General features: G+C 37.7%; 8 protein-coding genes and 2 pseudogenes across 8 annotated transcripts; 3 read left to right on the forward strand and 7 right to left on the reverse strand.

Annotated features, from left to right (window-relative positions):
• On the forward strand, window positions 62–4,232 carry LOC104730237 (eukaryotic translation initiation factor-like). Its single transcript, XM_010449381.2, has 10 exons — window positions 62–193; window positions 412–602; window positions 1,048–1,119; window positions 1,302–1,397; window positions 1,539–1,682; window positions 1,780–1,877; window positions 1,978–2,065; window positions 2,144–2,494; window positions 2,585–2,827; window positions 2,920–4,232. Exons 2-10 carry the CDS (start codon window positions 465–467, stop codon window positions 3,943–3,945), a joined length of 2,256 nt encoding a protein of 751 aa, XP_010447683.1. The 5' UTR covers window positions 62–193; window positions 412–464; the 3' UTR covers window positions 3,946–4,232.
• LOC104730238 lies at window positions 4,543–5,022 on the forward strand. Its single transcript, XM_010449382.2, has one exon. It carries the CDS (start codon window positions 4,570–4,572, stop codon window positions 4,879–4,881), a length of 312 nt encoding a protein of 103 aa, XP_010447684.1. The 5' UTR covers window positions 4,543–4,569; the 3' UTR covers window positions 4,882–5,022.
• On the forward strand, window positions 5,851–6,259 carry LOC104730239. Its single transcript, XM_010449383.2, has one exon. It carries the CDS (start codon window positions 5,851–5,853, stop codon window positions 6,211–6,213), a length of 363 nt encoding a protein of 120 aa, XP_010447685.1. The 3' UTR covers window positions 6,214–6,259.
• On the reverse strand, window positions 6,810–8,135 carry LOC104730240 (annotated as a pseudogene).
• LOC104730243 (UPF0057 membrane protein At4g30660-like) lies at window positions 10,274–10,976 on the reverse strand. Its single transcript, XM_010449385.2, has 2 exons — window positions 10,804–10,976; window positions 10,274–10,593 (listed from the first exon to the last, which is right to left on the reverse strand). Exons 1-2 carry the CDS (start codon window positions 10,891–10,893, stop codon window positions 10,459–10,461), a joined length of 225 nt encoding a protein of 74 aa, XP_010447687.1. The 5' UTR covers window positions 10,894–10,976; the 3' UTR covers window positions 10,274–10,458.
• LOC109127871 (UPF0057 membrane protein At4g30650) lies at window positions 11,547–12,157 on the reverse strand. Its single transcript, XM_019233347.1, has 2 exons — window positions 11,959–12,157; window positions 11,547–11,858 (listed from the first exon to the last, which is right to left on the reverse strand). Exons 1-2 carry the CDS (start codon window positions 12,046–12,048, stop codon window positions 11,727–11,729), a joined length of 222 nt encoding a protein of 73 aa, XP_019088892.1. The 5' UTR covers window positions 12,049–12,157; the 3' UTR covers window positions 11,547–11,726.
• Window positions 12,630–13,923, reverse strand: LOC104730245 (putative F-box/LRR-repeat protein 19). Its single transcript, XM_010449389.2, has 2 exons — window positions 13,442–13,923; window positions 12,630–13,354 (listed from the first exon to the last, which is right to left on the reverse strand). Exons 1-2 carry the CDS (start codon window positions 13,804–13,806, stop codon window positions 12,814–12,816), a joined length of 906 nt encoding a protein of 301 aa, XP_010447691.1. The 5' UTR covers window positions 13,807–13,923; the 3' UTR covers window positions 12,630–12,813.
• On the reverse strand, window positions 14,356–15,389 carry LOC104730244 (putative F-box/LRR-repeat protein 19). Its single transcript, XM_010449387.1, has 2 exons — window positions 15,025–15,389; window positions 14,356–14,896 (listed from the first exon to the last, which is right to left on the reverse strand). Exons 1-2 carry the CDS (start codon window positions 15,387–15,389, stop codon window positions 14,356–14,358), a joined length of 906 nt encoding a protein of 301 aa, XP_010447689.1.
• Window positions 15,720–17,628, reverse strand: LOC104730246. The gene is made up of 4 exons (XM_010449390.2): window positions 16,815–17,628; window positions 16,565–16,635; window positions 16,150–16,471; window positions 15,720–16,043 (listed from the first exon to the last, which is right to left on the reverse strand). The coding sequence occupies exons 1-4, from the start codon at window positions 16,872–16,874 to the stop codon at window positions 15,840–15,842; spliced, it is 657 nt and encodes a 218-aa protein (XP_010447692.1). The 5' UTR covers window positions 16,875–17,628; the 3' UTR covers window positions 15,720–15,839.
• On the reverse strand, window positions 19,245–20,149 carry LOC104733051 (annotated as a pseudogene).

The raw sequence follows: 20,176 nt of genomic DNA on the forward strand, positions 1-20,176 counted from the left end.
ATTAGTATCAGTATTTTTAAATAACAAGGTTTAATGTTTAATTTAATCATGTGTTTTTTTTTTGGCCCAAACCCTAAAAAATGGTTGGGGGTGTGGTATGCTAAAAAGAACAATAAAACAGCTTCAACGCTCAGCGCCGCGCTCTCTCTCTTTCTCTCTTTTTCTTCTCTCTTCCTCTCAAACTCTCTCTCAGGTAAGCAAAAGCCTTTTTCAGATTCAATACTTCTTTCGCATTGCTATAGACGTCATCATTGTTTCTTCCTTGTTCCAAAAGCTCTGTCTCGATTGATAATACTTAACTGTTTGCGTATTTGTAGCAACTTTACCATCTAGATTAAGTTGTGTGCTGATTCAATCTGTAACACTTCGAGTTGATTGCTGGGACAGTGATTTAGTGGTTTCTTTTTGCAGAACCGACTCTGTTTCTGTCCTTTCCTTTTGACCGTGAACGAAAGATTCGAGTGATGCAGCAAGGTGACTCTGTGTTAAGCTTGAGGCCTGGAGGTGGTCGTGGAGGAAGTAGACTCTTTGCCCCACGCTCTTCCTTATCTTCTTCCTCTGATCTTACCAATGGCGGAGACGCTCCTTCTTTTGCCGTTAAGGTTGATAAATCCTCTGTTTTTCGTTGTTGTGTGTTGATAATGTTATCACGTTCTTATGAGTTAGATGAGCTGTAAATTTTGAGGGTTGGATTCGTTCTTGTGGTATTGAATTGGTTTATGGATAAAGTTTGGATCTTTTATAGCTGATTCTTATTGGTTAAAGAGTTAAATGTTTTTTTTTTGTATGTTGAACATCATGCAATGTGTCCTAATTCTTGGTGGGGCGCTTAAACAATGTGACCTTGCTGTAAATGTGGACATAAATCAATACTTGTTGTAGGCTTTTTAGGTGGGCATTCTTTTAGTTTTTGATGCTCATAAAGGACCTACATATATAACTGATGTACTATTGATTTCAGCTCACTTGTTCAAAATCTAATCTTGTTTTTCATCTGTCGCTTTGAATTATGAGGTTGAAGTTTAATGACTTGTATATGTTTTACAGAGAGGAGACTCACGGTTTGAAGGTCGTGAGCTTTTGAGGTTCACCCGAGAACAGCTGCTTCAGCTTAGAGAGGTAATTACTTACTTGTCATGCATAGATTAGTCAAGTTGCTTCTTTGGTTTCTATGTTTTACTCAGAGAGGTAATAATTATGTGGCTCTCGTTAGCATCCTTGAGGTCCAAGATGATACTTGATGTAGGTCCTTTATGATTATATACCCTTGAACTTAGTCATTTACCATTTTTGTTGTGCAGGCAATCCAAGTATCTGATGAAATCCTGAAGCTTAGTCAGGAGATTTCATCTGATCTTTTTGGCGAAGAGCAGAGCTGGGGCCATTCAGAAAGTAAGGTGAGTGGTTTCCTCTTCCCCCTGTTCCCTATGTTTCTCATTTTATTGTCTACATTTGTCGATAAACCAAGGACACTTGACTAATTTATAATGTTACTAGCATCAGATTTTATAACCCCTCTTCTTGTTTGTTGTTTTCAGCCTGCAAATCCTCTCCAGAATCGTTTCACAGAGCCTGACAACCGCGATTGGCACACTCGTGCACCAGTTGCTTCCCCAAGTAAAGAAAGGTCAAGGGATGACCAACGCGAACCTAGATATGCGCATACTGGATCAATTCAAGGAGTAAGTGTTGAGTATTCAGACACTTTATTGAGACAATACATTAGTTTTATTTTGTGTTGCTACGGCTTGTAACTAACATGATAACTTACTGAAACAGTCTGGCCCTCCTCCTGCCCTGGTGAAAGCAGAAGTCCCATGGTCAGCTAGAAGAGGAACGCTATCCGAAAAGGACCAAGTCCTCAAGACCGTGAAAGGGTATTGCATTCTTCATGACTATAATGAATGTTTGTCTTTTTGTTTGTGTTTATTTGCTTTATATAGGTGACTGATTCATCTAATTCTACTTTCTCTCTAGTATTCTGAACAAGCTGACTCCTGAGAAGTACGATCTCCTCAAAGGTCAATTAATTGACTCTGGAATCACTTCTGCAGAAATTCTAAAGGTATTCCAAGTTCCGTGTGCATTGGCTTGTTTGTAACTCTCTTTTCATGGCCTGATTTGTTCTTATCTCTAAACTCAGGGAGTGATACAGCTGATATTTGAGAAGGCTGTACTCGAGCCCACATTTTGTCAAATGTATGCTCTTTTGTGTTGTGATATCAACGGAAAGCTCCCTTCGTTTCCATCGGAGGAAGCTGATGGGAAAGAAATAACATTCAAAAGAGTGCTTTTGAATAATTGCCAAGAAGCATTTGAAGGCGCTCACATGCTGAAGGAAGAAGTCAGACGGATGACTGATCCAGAGCAAGAAATGGAACGAAGGGACAAGGAAAGAATGGCGAAGCTACGAACATTAGGAAATATTCGTTTGATTGGTGAACTTTTGAAGCAGAAGATGGTGCCCGAGAAGATAGTTCATCACATCGTTCAAGTATTGTGACTCGCACTTTGCTTTGGTACCTTTAATTTATTGCATGTAATACTTCTTCTGTAGAGCTCATGGTAAATTTGTATGTTACAGGAGCTTTTAGGACAGGACAATAAAGCTTGCCCAGGGGAGGAAGATGTAGAGGCTCTCTGTCAGTTTTTCATCACCATCGGGAAACAACTAGATGAGAGTCCAAGATCACGGGGTATAAACGACATGTACTTCTTGCGTTTGAAGGAATTAGCAACGCATCCGATGCTTGCGCCACGCATGAAATTTATGGTCCGTAATGTTATTGATATGCGAGCTAACAAATGGGTACCAAGGCGTGAGGAGGTAAGAAATTATTGTACCTGTTTTTTATGTGTGATTACTTACAGAGTTACCTATCTGTGCTTACGTTTTGTTCTTGCTGTGTAAAATGGCAGATGAAAGCCAAGAAGATCACTGAGATTCATTCCGAGGCAGAAAAGAATCTTGGGTTGCGCCCCGGTGCCATGGCGAATATGAGAAATAATAGCAATCGTGGTGGTGCTGATGCCAGTGGAGGTGAAAATTTTGGTTCTGGAAACTTCCTTGGACGTTCGGGTACTGGAGGAATGATGCCCGGCATGCCAGGCGCTAGGAAGATGCCAGGGATGCCTGTAACAGATGATGATGGTTGGGAGATGGCACGGTCCCGTTCCATGCCCAGAGGCAATAGGCAGAATCCACATCCCGCTGGGCGTGTTAAGTCTCCGGTTATCATTGACAAGTCATTGTCGTTTAATTCAAGGCTGCTACCTCAGGGCAGTGGAGGTCTTATGAACGGTAGACCAAGTGCCCTTTTGCAAGGTAATGGTGCTCAATCGCCTAAACCTGTTCCTTCCCCGACCAGGCCAACTGTGGAGAAACCACCTCCACAGCCACAGACACAACCACAGCCACAGGAGGTGGTTCCTCCTACAGCTACTAGCTTGAACACAGGAGAGCTCAGTAGAAAGACCAAGTCGCTTTTGGAAGAATATTTCAATGTCCGTCTATTGGCTGAGGCACTACAATGTGTAGAGGAACTGAAAAGCCCGTCTTACCATCCTGAGCTCGTCAAGGAAGCTATCTCCCTCGGCTTGGACAAGAACCCGCCCTGCGTTGAACCAGTGGCTAAACTCTTGGAACATCTCGTCTCTAAGAACGTTCTAACTCCTAAAGACATAGGGAACGGTTGTCTGCTTTACGGGTCTATGCTTGATGACATTGGGATCGATCTGCCAAAAGCTCCAAACAACTTTGGGGAGATCCTTGGTAGTTTGGTTATGGCCAAAGCATCGGATTTTGAGTTGGTGAAAGAGATTCTAATCAAAATGGAAGACGACTGGTTCAAGAAAGCAGTCTTGGAAGCTGTGATAAGGAGTGTTAGTGAGTCTCTGCTGGCTACGCAAGCAGCTGAGGTTGAGGCTTGCCGTAGTTTGGTGTAGTTTCTTTCATCTCAATAGATCAGTTTAAGACCTACGCTCCCCGGAAAAAAAGACAGGTGAGATCTTTCATGAAATCATTTAAATGTTAAGTATATCATACTTGTAATCGAGATTAGATTCAATCTTGTTACTCTGTGCTGTTTTTCTTGATTTGTGTTTTATATTTTTGGTGCCTTAGTTCATTTTTGATTTGGAATAGTTCAAGATGAGGAAAAAGAAGGGAATATGTTAAGTTAAATTGTACTCGGTTATATTTGGAATGAAAAAAGTTTAAATTTACATATCAAGTTTTTTATTTTATTTACACGAAGTCAATCGAAGAAAATTTGAGTTAGTAAGATTTGTGTTTTAATCGACCATGGATCGTGACGAAATGTCTCTTCTGACAGTAAGAGACCCCAAAAAAAGAAATCATTAATGAGCTGTTGTGTGCACGAAGTAGAGAGTGAAACCCTCTCTCATCAGAATGCCTAGTCGTTGGAGGATCTAGTTCTTTTTGGTTGTGTGCACGAAGTAGAGAGTGAAACCCTCTTTCCCCATGATTCTATAAATTACACACACTCGCATAAGTTCAAAAACAAGATAAATATTATTTTCTTCAACTCATTTTAATTGAAAAAGAAGATGAGGACTCCTTCTCTTCTTGGTTGGTTCTTGATCATCTCTTTATTGTTACTCTCTCAATCTCTCATTATTTCATGCGATACTTATGGAAGCAAGATCGTTCCTTTGGGTCGGAAACTAGTTGAACATGGAGAGAACGCGGATGAGTCTCACGGTCAACACCATGATCACCTTCGAGTTTTTGTGAGGAAAAGCAAAAGCAAGAAGAAGAAGAAGGACAAATCAGCAGCCACTCGAACTCTTCTCTCTAACCCATTTACCTATGTATCTACTGTTGTAACTTCCTTTGTTTTAGTGCTCGCCGCATTCTAATCAATTTCACCAAGATAATAAGCTTGCGACTTGTTTTTTTTTTTTTTTAACGTCCAATGGCTTGAGTTTGCGTGTTTGTTTGACTTTGTGTTTGCGAATGAGTTTTTGTATTCTTTTCCGGCAAAGATTGAGTTTGTAACTCTTGTGGTTCCACAGTTGTTTTTTTTTTTTGTTTTTTTAAATGAATAATAACTAATTATCTTCGAGAATCGTGATTACGGAGGAGAAAGACAGTAGAAACTGCCAACATAAGAAAAAAAAAAAAAGATAAATTATAATCTTTTATCAAATTTATATGTTTTAATGTATGTAAAACCAAAGCTAACGAGAGCGGACATTTGTTAAAATGTATGTCGTGTGAGTACATTTGTATGAATTTGTATAAACATCTCTTATTTAAAATGTATTGCTACTCTAAATAATTGTCACAATGATAATGGCCTCAGACAATTTTAATCATTGGCACACAAACTACATGCGACTACTTTTTGTTTCTAGTCTACCACTACTAATACTAACAACCACTACATGAATTCAATCAAATTCAGTTACAATTAGAACTAACACGGAATACTAAAACCACAAGGCAAACCATTCACAATTCTATTTCAAATAAGAGAACGACAAATACTAACATTTGTCTTATGATCAAAGCCTTAGAATCCCATTATTTTATTATATTTTGACGCTCGGAAACTTTCTTTGCTGCTGGCAAAAAAAGAAAAAAAGTGGGGTGTACTTTTCTTTGGTAATAATTATAATTATAGTTAAATACACTACATTAGAGACACGATTCAAAGAAGAAGTCACTCATTTGAAGCGATTAATAGTTTTATTTCCTAAGTCTAGCGATATAAATACTAATTTGTTGCACACATAATTCATCCCATCTATCTGATTTCTTTCGTCAGTTACTTTGGATCAAATACATATATATATATATATATATATATATATATATATACACAAATGAGGACTTCACTGTCTTTTTCTTGTTCATTGGTTATATTCCTATTGTTACTCTCTCAGCCTTTGGCAAATTCAACGGATGAAAATCAAGAAAGCATACCCCAAGTACTGACCACTTGGGGACGAAGGCTTGCACAACACGGTGACTCCAATCCAGTAGATCATCGTGACGACCCTCTTCGATTTTTCATGAGGAAAGTTCGTGTTGGTGGTGGTGGTCGTCGTACTCACCGTCGTGTCCCTAGTAGTGGCCATGGTGGCGGTGGTGGATCGTCGGCTACTTGTCGACCTTCTCTCTCGATCGCATTGCGTTTTGGTTCCACGGTCTTGAGCTCTATTCTACTGATATTCTTCGCCTTCTAGGTTAACCTTTTTCTTTTTAATTTTGTCTTTCTATTCTATCGTGTGTATCTTGCGAGCTTCTTTTTCTTTTGTGAATTGTTTTGTTCATATTGTTATTGTTCTAGATCCTTCTAAGTTAAAGATCCTTCACGTTGTGTGACATGATTTGAATCAAAATATTTATTAATTGATGTGTATAGTGTAGATTTGTGATTTGTAATCGAATGCTAATAAATCATTTGAAATTTCTCCTATAAGTTGATAGGACGATTACTTAAGAAAACCTTTTTCATCAAACCTTTAGCCTTTAGGTATAGTTGGAAACAGCTTGTAAACTAATTCTTAATATATTAAATGTTTAGTATATTCTTTTTCGGTACTTATACTAAACAAGTAAACATTGAAGAAATAAATATGTTTAAAAATCAAATTTTCAAGCAGGGAGTTTGAAGTGGTTAACCACGTTTATGAAAAGAAAGAGTAAACAAATGTTAATTGTGTGATATGGAGAGGTATCAAACAATTTATGCAAATTAAACAAATAAATAAAATAGAAGAGAAATATACATGTTAAATTTCAAGAGAAGCTAAAAACACAAGAATAAGTCAATTTTTAACCAAAAAAAACCGCGAAGGGAACTGACAAAATATCTAGTTAGTGGGTCTAGGAGTAGCCCATTCGACACTTATAATAAGGTTATCATAACCATAACCATTCAATTTGTTAATTGCTCGCTGCGCGTCTTCTCTACTCACAAAGTTGACAAAACCGAAGCCTCTGCTCGTTCCAGTCTTCTTGTCCAAGGCCACATGGACTCGACTCACATCACCAAACGAACGGAACAAATCCATCAAATCTGGTTCACGCGCGTCTTCAGACAAGTTATTCACACGTACAGAGTTCTCGTTGTTCCTTCTCCTCGTTTCTGAGTCTGACACAGCATTGCTTCTTTCTGCACCTTCTCTCATGCTTGGTGGAACATAGGAAGCAGCCTTCCCTGTGAGAGCTGGCGCAGTCCACTTAGATGCTTCTGTTTGATCTATAGAGGAATGGTTATTTTCAGGGCATCTCGCTGTCCAGTGCTGACCTTTCTTGCCACAGTTCCTGCAGATCATAAGGACCGCACCAGATGTACCCAACTCTGGTGATGCCTTTGTTTCTTCCGCTTTGGTACCTGAAATATCAAAAGAAAATCATGATTACCTAACAGTAGAACCAAGATATTTGTTTACAAGCAACTTAAAACTCGGATAGGACTAATATTTTGGTGACTAATACATAACTTCAGTAGCAAGTTAACTGCTAATAAAACAAATTCGTCTTTAGTTGATCAGATATAAACCCCACAGATCTTAGAACACATACATAGATAAGCACAAGCTTAAACGAAACAATTAATATAACCCTACCAAAGCCGTAAACGTCATATACAAAACCTAAACAAAGTAGTTTGGTCAAAACCCTAAACGTAAGTAACAAGTTATCGTTTTCAGTTGATACAGATATAAACCCTAGCTATATGCAAAAACTTAAGCAAAAACAGTAGATATCCGAAGAAAGAAAACATACCAGACAAAGCCTTGGGACGTTCCAAAAGAATCTCCTCCGTTGAAACCATAGTGAGGCGGCTAGCACCGGTATCATCATCATGAACTGCATCGCCGAACTTAGCCCAGGTGCGCCTCTCCGCGATCCGTTTAGACCTAGCTCCCATGCGGACACATGTCCTGACGATAACCTTGCGGACACGTATGGTGTGTAACCTTGGCCATCTTGTTCTCTTCCGTAAACTTATAATATATAAGTTTCTTTAACCCATTCTTGTCAGGCCCGATAACTTGCTTCGGCGGAAGCAAGAAATCAAGCTTCTCATCGTCCTCCTCCATCTCTCCCCATCGAACCTTGTTCGTTTTCTCCATCATTCTTTCCTTTGTGATGATCATGATTGTTTAGTTTCTGAATGAGAGAGAGAGAAAGATTTTGCCGCTTTATATAGTAAAAAAATAAACCTCAAACATAGTTCTAAATGGAATCGGAATTACAAATAATATACACGTATCTATCTATATATTTATTTAATTAAAACTTTTGTTTATATATTTCCCATAAATATTTTCAGTTATGGTTTATCTTCATTACAAGATATAATTGTACAACATTCAACATTCTAGCTTTTTCCTTAACGAGATTTACTCTCTTTTATTTTTACTGTTTGTACTATGCATAAGTCACATAATTAATTCTGATAATATGTAAGACGACATTTTATTTTAGAACGAACACAAGTGAATGAGTTAGCCAGAACAAATGAGATACTGTTCATTGCTCCTCTCCATTCAAAACCAAAACAGAATCAATTCTTTTTTATTTCTTTCTTGGAGTGGAAGAGGAATCAAAGAAACATTTTGTTATTGTTATCTCCATTGATTTGGAGAAAATATGAAAAGTGAAAGAAACAGGTCAGGTGTGGGACAATGGCTGTTTTTACCCGACAATGGCTGTTTTTTCTTTCTTTTCCCCATCAGATTCTTCAATCTTTGTTCTGTTTCTGAGTTGTAATCTTCTATCGTAAGGTTCTTTCCACACTCAAAAAATGTTCGTACTGAGAGAGAGAGAGAGACAGTCCTATATATTCAGATACTCAGTGACTAACTTACTCATTATCATTTCCATACAATATCGAAAGAATCAATATTCTCCAGCATAAGCTTCCATTATCATCCGCCATGAAAAGATACAACCGAGAGTTGTTGCTCATTATTAGCATCTGCTTCATCGCCTTTGCTTTTGCTGAAGAACTTCAATGCTGTTCAGACAAAACAATCTATGCGGTCCAAAAAGGCAATTAGCTTGTTCAATGTTTGTTAACAAACCTCCAAAAACTATATAATATGTTTTAGTTAACTCTTTTTTTTTTGGGTTGGTTGCAGAGAGACCAGTCGTTAGAGTAACTGATACCAAGGGAGCTCAGGAAATTTCGCAGACGACCAGGGCAAGAGGTGTTTATGGAGGTGATATGAACATACCTAAAGGAAAGAAGAACAGATCCATGGCCTCCAAGACCAAATCTACTTTACTTGCACTATTTCATGCAACAATTGCATCTCTAGCCCACCTTTTCTTCTACTAATACGTAACATATTAGAATGTAAGATCTTAATGTCTTATCAGATATAAGGGTTTTATATTCCAATGTGCATAATGTTTTTGATGCAAAGATTGGAAACTGAAGACAACTTTGAACTGTTCCATACAAATCTAAGTAATCAAAGGTGCATAGTAAGAAGTAAGAACAGAGCATCTTTAGTGAGGAATCAGAAACAGCTGACTAAAAAAAATCACATTACCTAGTAGATGTCTTTGTTCTGTTTCTGAGTTGTAAATCAGTCATGCTGAATCAGTGAGTATGAATTCCACAATCTGAAACCAATCATTTCATTAAATCCTGTCATGCTAAAAGAACGATTAGACACAAGAGAATAAACTTTGGCATCTTAATCTCCTCCACATACATCAACCTCATGGTACAAAGCAAGTTTGGATATTTCACAAGGTAGAAGGACATGTAGTGTTCTGATATCCTGCCTATAGTATGAAATGTGCATAATGATTTGGATGCAAAAATTTGAACTGTTTCATACGATTCCAAGTAATCTAAGGTGCATAGTAAGAAGTAAGAACAGAGCATTTTTACTGAGGAATCAGAAACAGCTGGCTAAAATTACATCACCTAGTAAAATTCATTCTTGCTGAATCGTCCGGTAACTCGACTATGAATTCCGCTATCTGAAACCAATCTATTCATTAAACACTGTCAAGCTAAAGGAAAGATACATGGAAGCTTAACCTCATGGTACAAAACAAGTTAGGAGATCATTCAATCCTGCAAAGTAACACAAATCTACCGTTTCTAACAAAACCCAACCTACTACCATCATATGGCGATAGATATATACAAAAGTCACTTGGAGTATAACTGTATAAGCCAAGAGAAGGAAAGCCTAGAGGGATTCCATATTGTATGAATGATTCTTAGAGATAACATACTGTATCAAGCATTCCAACCTAAGGATAAACAACTCACAGAAGCCAACAATATATAATGTTTACCTTCAATCTTGCATTACACCAAAAGGACTCACCAATCTTTTTTTTGATAACACACAATGTTTTCAAACTCTTTCAATACATGAGTAACGCAAAAGCAACTTATTGGTACAACAACTTAAAGCAACAGTATCAAGAAACAAACAGATACAGAGACATCAAGCGGAGTAGAGAGGGCGTCTGTATTCATCAAAGTACTCTTCACGGTTCTGAAACACAATCACGTAAACCGCATAAATTATCCCAGGGACGTAGCCTAAGATAGTCAGCACCAAGCAAATCAAGAACTCCACCTACAACAAATTAGTGTATAATAAGCTTTCAGGAAACCACCAAAATCAAATGTAAATTGATCCAATCCAGAGAAGCTTCATATTGACGAGTTCGAGATCCAATGTGAGTTGTACAACGTATATATACTGTAGCTATACATGGTTAAATTAAACCAGATAACTAAACCAACTAAACCGGCCATATAATCTGATAGAGAGAGAGAAACTTACAGTGCAGCAGCCCTTCCTGAGGCAAACTCCGAGAGGCGGAAGAAGGACGGCGATTAAGATCTCGCAGAGAATCTCACAGTTGCTCGGCATTTTTTTTTTCAGAGATGAGAGAAGAAGAAAGCTCTTAGATTTTTTTTTTAATCTTCTTTAATGGAGAAGAAGACTTTGACAAGAGACAAAACACGGAACAGAAGACTTGCTGTCACATAGTACCAATCGAGAGCAAGCCACGTTTTTGTTTACTTTGTTACCGCTACGAAGTCAATCACGAGATCTGCACCGTACACTTTTATCGATATTTAAATCGTACGGCTTCAAATTTACATCTCGTGGGTTACTAACAACGAACACGTACTTTATGGTGCAACTTAACACATCAGATCATTATTAGATATTTTTTTTGGTCTCTGACTCGTCCACGTGACTAAACGGGCCTAGTAAAAGGCACGTCTATTTTAGTTCAATCCGGGACCGTAAGCGTAGTAGATTAATCATACTGTGTCGTATAGCTAAGAATATGTGTCAACCACTTGCTAAAAGTAGCCTACAAAAATAAAATCTATTTTTTCTCCAGCATCTTATACCCATAATGTTGAAATCATCACACGAAAAATGAGATTATAACTACTCTATATGATGAATACAACCTAAGAATGAAACAAACTCAATTCAGAAAATTTAAAACTCCGGCAGTACAAATCTTGGCAAAGAATCTGATACATTAGCAGTTAGCACTAGCAGAGTTAGTAGTAACCTTATTTGCAGGAGCGAACGACAAGTTATATAAATATATAACCAAAAATACACAATGTTCACATATCCTCAATACATAAACTTACAAAGCAACTTATTAGGGTACATGAGAATAAGTAAACAGTTACAACAACATATTGATCCAAGTAAATGAACCAAAAAAGGAGTAATCAAGCTGAGTTGAGTGGAGCTCCGAGTTCATGATTGCCTTCACGGTTTTGAAACACGATCACGTAAAGTGCATAGATTATCCCTGGGATGTATCCTAAGATTGTCAGCACCAAGCAAATCAAGAACTCCAACTGCAAAAACAAAGAGAATCAGAGTCAGTATTTTTAAAAAACTAAAATTTCAAGATTCAAGATTCGGTTTTCCAATTGACGATCTCTTAAGAGAACTTACAGTGCAACATCCACGCTTGAGGCAAACTCCAAGAGGTGGAAGAAGGATTGCGATTAAGATCTCGCAGAAAACTTCCATGTTGCTCGCCATTTTTTCTTAGATGATGAGAAGAAGAAACTCGGATGTGGCCTTAAAATGAAGTAGTGGAGAAGACCAAACACTAAAAGACTTAAAGTAGTCGGCACAGAGATCCAGTTAAGAGCAATCCACGGCTTTTATTTTTGGCGCTACGAGATCTGCACCGTTCGTTTTATCGGTATTTATATCGTACGGTCTATGTTACTTGCCGACATCTCGTATTTTGTTATTTTACCTTACCTTGCCCCCACTTCCTTTAGATATTTTCTTTCTCAACTTAACAACACACCAGATCACACATTTTGGATTATATTATTACTCTGACTCGCCCCTAATATGGTTCAAGGATCACGTTATGTGGACGTACGTAGAAAGGTCTGTCTTCAGTTAGATCTGGGACCGGATTGTGCTTTAAACATCGTCGTACCGATATTAAGATACTGATTAATTAGTGGATGCTGGTGTTGCTTAGATGGCAAGCTATAAAGCTACTAACGATGAACACGTAAGTTAGTATTCTTCGTTGAATAACTACAATTAATTTAGCCCATTTATCCTCAAATGTGTATTCACTCGACACTAAAATCCAGACCTTAAGCAAAGACGAGCATAATGTACACTACAAAGGTACAAAGAAAGAAGGGTTTTCACACTGTTTTAAGTATACAAAGATAGATAAAGAACAAAGTGGATATGCCATAGAGGAAGTAGAGTATTTAAACCGATCAACAAGTTGATCAAAATGTAAGTACGTGTCTTGATAAACCAATCACCAGTTCATTCGTCTCTGGGATTCCCCGGTCTTGACATGCGTAAAATAGCCATAGGGAACATGAAATTAGGCTTATTGATCTCCTTCAAATTGTTCAAGCTCGAGGTACACGTAGTTATCTCCTCGCTTCTCAAGTATATACACCCGTATAAGTTCATGTACTCTAGATCCTTACAACCTTCACAAACCGAGGCAAGACCTTGAGCAGTCAATGTGGAGTATCGAAACTCCAAGTGCTTGAACTGAGGCATGTGTCTCGCAATAATCTCCGCCTCCGCATTCCCGTATTTGGAGTATCGAGCCAGATAGTCTAGTGGCGCGATAATTGTAGGCATGTGGGTATTAAGCCGGGGATATTGATTCCGTTTAAGAGTTTTGAGATTCTTGCAGTTCCTCCCCAACATTGTCAAAGAATCGTGAGATAAACCATAAGAGTAGCTTATATCAACTTCTTTAAGGTTTCGACAGTTGGAGGCTATGTTCATCATCGATGCATCTGTAACATTTGGACAGCTCTTAATCCAAAGTACCTCAAGTTTAGGACACCTTCAAATGATATAAGTAGTATAAGAATTATGAGCTAAGCAACCTTCATGGAATCAAAGCAAAGCAAGTCACGCTAGTGATGCGTACCTCTGAGCGGCGTAAGATAGAGAGCGATCTGTACAGTGTCTGATCTTAATCTCTTTGAGACCACCTTGGCTCCGATCAACAACAGATTGGAAAAAGAAATCGATTTTATCCTCAAACTCTGGAGTCCACCAGTTGATCGACTCCGGGAACGATAAAAACCGAGTTTCGAGATCGAAGATGGTGTTGAGTGATGGATCAAAGCATGCGTTCATCCAGCTCTTGCTGACCAGCATCGGTCCGATCCATCTTTCTTCCTGGCTCAGCCGTGAGAAGATGTCGAGAAGACATTCCCGAGTCATCTCAGACCAGTCAGGACAGAGTCCTGAACCCATCTCCACCTTTCCTTGGCCGTCGTTGACTTCCATTAGATTGAAAAACGTTTCGTGGTTTGAGTACACGAATAAGTGTTTAGACTTTATAGAGTTGACGGAAACAAAAATGTTGAAGACTTTTTCATCTTACTCCTACAAAACAGAGCTTTTCAATTTTAGCTTTTTTGTTTTCGTTATTGGGTCATCAGTAAACCTTTCCAGTTTTAATATTCGAGCTTTGAAGATAATCATGGCTAATGTTCTGTCGGTTTGGTGTTTGAGCCAAACGTTTTTGCTTCCCGACTTCGATGAAGAGAATGAGTAAGAAGAGCCAAACAACACATGCGAATTCTGTAATCATCAAATTGGTCCATTTTTCCTCAAATGTGTATTCACTTGACACTAAAATTCAAAGCAAAGACGACCATAATGTACTACAAAGGTATTGTAATGTTTACACACACACACAAAATAAAAATGGGGAATTTAAAGACAAGGCAAAGGAGAAGGGGTTTCAGTTTCACACTGTTTTAAGTATTCAAACACATAGATAGATAACAACAAAGTAAATATGTTACAGACGAAACAGAGCTCCATCACCATTCATTCTTCTCTTGGATTACCTGGTCTTAGAAGGTGTACAATAGCAATGGAAGGATCGAAGTCCGGCTTATAGATCTCCTTCAAATTCTTCAAGCTTGAGGTACATGTGGTTATATCCCTTTTGTTCAAGGATATACATCCGCTTACGTCTAGGTACTCTAGATTCGAACATCCATTACAAATCGAGTCAAGACCTCTAGCAGTCAAAGTGGAGTATTGAATCTCCAAATGCATGAGCTGTGGCATGTATCTCCCAATTATTTTAGCCTCAATATTGCCGTATCTAGGAAACGTAGCCAGATAGTCTAGTGGAGCGACAATTGTAGGCAGGTTAGGACCTAGCCGGGGCAACAAATTCCGTTTGAGAATCTTCAGATTTTGGCAGTTTCTCCCCAACATTATGAAAGACTCGTGAGTTATACCGTAAGAGTAGCTTATATCAAGTTCTTTAAGGTTTAGACAGTTTAAGGCTATCTTCTCCATTGATGCATCTGTAACATTTGGGCAGCTCTTGATACAAAGTACCTCAAGTTTAGGGCACCTGCAAAGCAATGCAAATGGAACATATTGACATGTAAACGATTAGGAACGACGAGATTACAACAAAACGTAATTTGGAAAAGAGTTCCCAAACATAGTTGAAACCAAATATTACGCAATGATGCGTACCTCTGAGCGGCGTAAGAAAGAGAGCGATCTGTACAGTGCCTGACACGAATCTCTGTGAGACCACCTTGGCTCCGATCAACAACAGATCGTAAAAAGGAATCGACGTTATCCTCAAACTCTGGAGTCCACCAGTTGATCGACTCCGGGAACGATAAAAACCGAGTTTCGAGATCGAAAATGGTGTTGAGTGATGGATCAAAGCATGCGTTCATCCAGCTCTTGCTGACCAGCATCGGTCCGATCCATCTCTCTTCATGGCTCAGCCGTGAGAAGATGTCGAGAAGGCATTCCCGAGTCATCTCAGACCAGTCAGGACAGAGTCCTGAACCCATCTCCACCTTTCCTTGGCCGTCGTTGCCTTCCATTAGATTGAAATGGACGTTTTCGTCGTGTGAGTACACGAATAAACTTCAAATGTTTAGACTTAATACTTTATAGAGTTGTTGAAAACAAAAATGTTGAGACTTTTTCAGCTTACTCCTACAAAACAGAGCTTTTCAATTTTTAGCTATTGGGGTCATCAGTAACCTTCCCAGTTTAAATATTCAACCGAATCAATTGAGCTTTGAAGTTAATCATGGCTAATGACTTCGATGAAGAGAATGTGTAAGAACAGCCAACAACACATGCAATTCTGACAAGAGTTGTCACTTATGACAAGAGTTGTTCATATGTTTTCCTATGTTGGGCATATGGATCAAACCAAACCTTATAATAATCTATATATACTTGTAAAGCATATGTGCACATTGAGTTATATCAATATATCAAATCCTATATTATTATATCAAATCCTACTTTACATATTAAGAACCTTAAACACTTAAAGTTAAAGCCACTGGATCTTGCCATGTAACCTTCCTCTTCACTGCTCTATGTAACTCTTTCTCCACATCTCCGCAAATCGGTAACTTTCTCTTGTTGTCATGTAGATCACTGACTCTGTTATCAAGCATTGCATTCTTCATTGCTTCCGCGACCATATTCTCACCATTCACTTCCCGCTCATCTTCTTCTCTCTGCAACCAAAACGCAAACAAAACCCACAAATAACAGTCAGTAAGTTCTCAAGACTCTAACAAAAAAGGAAGACACTAAAAATAACAAGAGTTGTTTTGGCTATACCGAGATCTGGTTAAGGTCAAAGCCCGGGACTTTGTTGGTGACAGAAGTGTTTCCCTCTCCGTTAAGGTCAGGAAGTGAAGTCAAAGTATCCTTTCCTCTGCTCCTTTTTAGCTTCTTTTCCAAGTCACGACTTGCATTCTTAGCCAATGCTTCATTCTCATTGCAAATTGTATCCTTCTGTTTCAAATCAAAACAAGGGACAGATGCTCTCAGACTAGAGTGCTTCTTTCTCTCACCACCAGATTCTGACAATCTCAATAACTTTGGAGATGTTACAAGAGTTTGGTCTTGCTTCAAGTGTTGGTATCTACGTCTCAAGAACCTACCGTTTCATTCCATCAAACACTCAATAAGCCAATGAATGTACAAAAACACGTAAATTCATATGAAGAAGATCAGAGATTATAATTATTACCTAACTTCTGCCTTGAGAGACGATCGTTTTTGTTTCACCATCTCCAGTTTCCTTCTTTTGACTTCCAAGTCCTGAGAGAACAACAACAACAACAAAAGAGAAGCAAATTTCAAAACTTTTTAAAAACAAATTCCAAACCCAAATTAATGACAAAGCATCAGATCACCAAGATCAGCAGATCCAGAGGAAATCAAAACAAATAAGAAACCCAGAAAATTTTCAAATTCAAAACCCTAGAAAAATCAATTACCTTTTCCAACTCCAAAACCTCCATAAGGGTTAGTCGGGCATTGCCAGCAGAGGAGTTCATCGGATCTGTTCAGTGAAATCTGGGAATCACATATTGGAAAAGACACCAAGCAAGCGAGAAAGAGAAGAAGAAAGATAAAAGAGAGAGAGAGATGAGAAGAAGGAAGAGAGAAAGGGCAAAGGGATTAGGTTTAATGGTGGTGGTAGTCTTATTCCTTTGTATATGAAACCATCACTCTGACCAAAAGACTTAAAGAAACCCCAAAGAAGCCACCACATAATTGATTGATCTTGGGTGCCCATTAACAACAAAAATCGAAATTGAACAAAAAAAAATTAAAAATTTGGATTTTCCTTTTTATTTCTTTTCTTTTTGTGAGAGAAGTCTGTCTATGAGACAACCAGACAAGCACCAGAGAAAAAAACTAGGATTAGTAGTGATTCAAGATGGAAAAGAGAAAGAAAGAATTGAGAAAAAAAAAAATAAAAACTTTTATTTCTTTTTAACTTTTTGTACCCTTTTGGAAGTTGCAGAAGAGCAGGCATTGAAATGCTGACCAAGTAAACAAATAAAGGTTCTTCCTTTATTGTATTGTGTTTATGATTTGGTTCATTTCTTTTGTGAGGTGGATTTGATAAATTGGGTAGAGGAGATTTGAATTAAAAAAAGGCACATATGGGTTACTGAAGAGATTAAAAGAGTTGATATGGTTGGATATGTATGTAAACATTTATCTAGAGAGAGGTTGTAAAGATATGGGGTTGGGTTTTGGACAAACAGTGAAACAGGAGAAGAAGAAACTATGGAGATTGGTCTGGTGTGTATCATGTGTGTGTATATGTATGTGTATATATATATATTATTTTATATTATAATGTATGTGTGTATTTTTGCATATGATATTTTTGGACCCATCGTTGAAGATGACCATTATAGCCTTTCTAATCAACTTTTCTTTTATTTTTTTTCCAACTAAAGTCAATAAATAATATTCGAGAGAAAAATTGGTTAGTTTTCTAACTTATATTTAGAAGTCAAAAACTAAAAAAAAAAAAAAAAAAATGCTTTAAGATTTTCTGGTCAATTGTCCTTAATATTTAAATTTCTATATCAAAACTAGGGTGTCTAAGAGAGGGTATTCAAATGAGGATTTTGAAAGATGTTGGGTTTCTATTAAAATCATATGTTGTTCAATTTATGATTTTTAAATTACTTCCCAAATCCAATGTTGTTCAATTTGGAATTTCTATAAAATCATTTAAAAATTACTCACAGTATCTTGTTATTCAATCAATAATATATAAAAATCATATAGAATCAACTGTTATTCAAAATTTAACTTTTTCTTAATAGAAAGTAAAAACACAGATAATAGGAGACTTTGAATACATTTTTACATTAGAAATCCAATTAAAAAAATCACACCTTAGAAGATGTTATTTTGAAAGATTTGTTTTCTGAAAAATAAATAGTCAAAACATGTTCCTATGTGGCATGAAGGACATACGTATAAGACTTCCTTCTCGTCCCGTGGTACTGTAACATGACCAAATAAGTCCAGTGTCTGTGATCACTAATAACAATATATATAGCAAACAAAGAACTGTAAGAAGATGCGAGCCAAGCTGAGGAGATTTGTCAAGATTATTATTATTACCAAGTTGTTGAGGGTATGAAAGTATCTCTGGAGGTTTCTGAAGACCTGCATCCTGCAATGTCATTCTCGTCATATAAATCTCTTAAAATCATCTAATATATTCCTTTAAAATCTAACCAAATCACAAACTACTTTTCCTTTTAAAAAATTGAAAACCTAACAAATCCATCAAAATATCCTTAAAACTATCAAAATCCAAAATCTCTTAAATCCCATTAAATCCTCCAAAATCCCATTTGAATACCCCCTAAGAATATTAATCGAACCGATTAGAAAAAACCTAATATTTTTTATTATTAATTTGGAGAAAAAATTTTGAATTTAGTTTGAAAGTTTTTTTTTTTTGGTAGAATAGTTTGAAATTTTATTGTGTAACTTTAAATATGATGATAACTTTAAATAAAATGTATTTTAGTAAAGTGATCAACATAATTAGTTACACAATAAACTTTAAACATTTTCTGGTTTATTAATTAGGTTTATCTCCAGATGAACCGATCTGATTTCGTTTGTGAATTTACACGTTAAAACAACTAAGTAAAACAAACTTATTAATTAATTTTTTATTTTTATTATAATTTTTTATTTTAGCGAAAGCAGATGACGATAATACATTGAGCTAACATTATCTTTTTAAGACACAGAGAACGGACATATCATACATATACGTGCATAAACGAAACGCAGATGAGCTTATTACTTACCTTACTTTTTAACTTACTAAAACAAAGGTAATAAAATACATATAATAAAGAGAGGTGGTTCGTCTTCTCCTAATTAGAGAGAGCCATCTCAAGATTCTCCATCTCTAGCCTCCTCTTCCTCTCCATATCAAACTTCACCTTATTCTCCCTATGCACCTGAATCTCCTTGTCCAACTTGGTCAGCTTAATCTTCATCTTCTTCTTCTTCTTCTCATTCATCTCCATCTCCATCTCCAACTCCAACTTCTTCTTGTCATCCTCGGACGCCCTGAGTAAGACACTTGGGAGCACATAGCCAGTAGTAGTGCAGAGACGCTTTCTTTTTATTACTATGTCTCCCGGTTGCGGCTGATTACGTTTACCTACAAGATTCATTCCTCCCATGTTACATCCATTTAGATTAAGCGCCTTGTCTACTACACAACTTTTTCCCCTAAGATATATTATAGCTTCAGCTGGAATGCCAGGGAGAACCAGAACTTGCCAGACCTCTCCACATGAAGAGAAATGATCACACAGCGCCATCTGGAGATCAATCTCAGGAAGCGAAGTGTCATACCCGGTAACGAGGACCCGATGTATTTTTGCTTGGTTAGCAGCACAAGGAGGATCCATGTATTCTTTCTGCAACGGTGCAGCCTTAACGATTGCAGTCCATCCTCCCACGTCAGTTCCATTGAGTTCCAATGCCTTTTCTTCGGCACCTTCTCCGACCAAGCACATGTAGGCAACACTCTTAAGGATACCCTTTTTATAGTCTCTGGGAACATAAATATGTCCGACCCTTCCGCATGAAGAGAAGTGTTTCGTCAGCGCGAGCTTGAGAGCATACTCTCACGGAGCCTCGTGTCATATCCCTCCACCGATATCGTCGTCCGGGGTATGGGTTTGGGTTTCGGAGGGTCTGCAACAACAACACGGGCGTTCAAATCCAGCGATCTCAGACCTCTTCTGATGCCAGCAGATCCTTCCATGGTGATCAAAGTTGACAAGAGCGGCTG

Source organism: Camelina sativa, chromosome 12 (assembly GCF_000633955.1).
Source record: "Camelina sativa cultivar DH55 chromosome 12, Cs, whole genome shotgun sequence".
Classification (NCBI taxonomy): domain Eukaryota; kingdom Viridiplantae; phylum Streptophyta; class Magnoliopsida; order Brassicales; family Brassicaceae; genus Camelina; species Camelina sativa.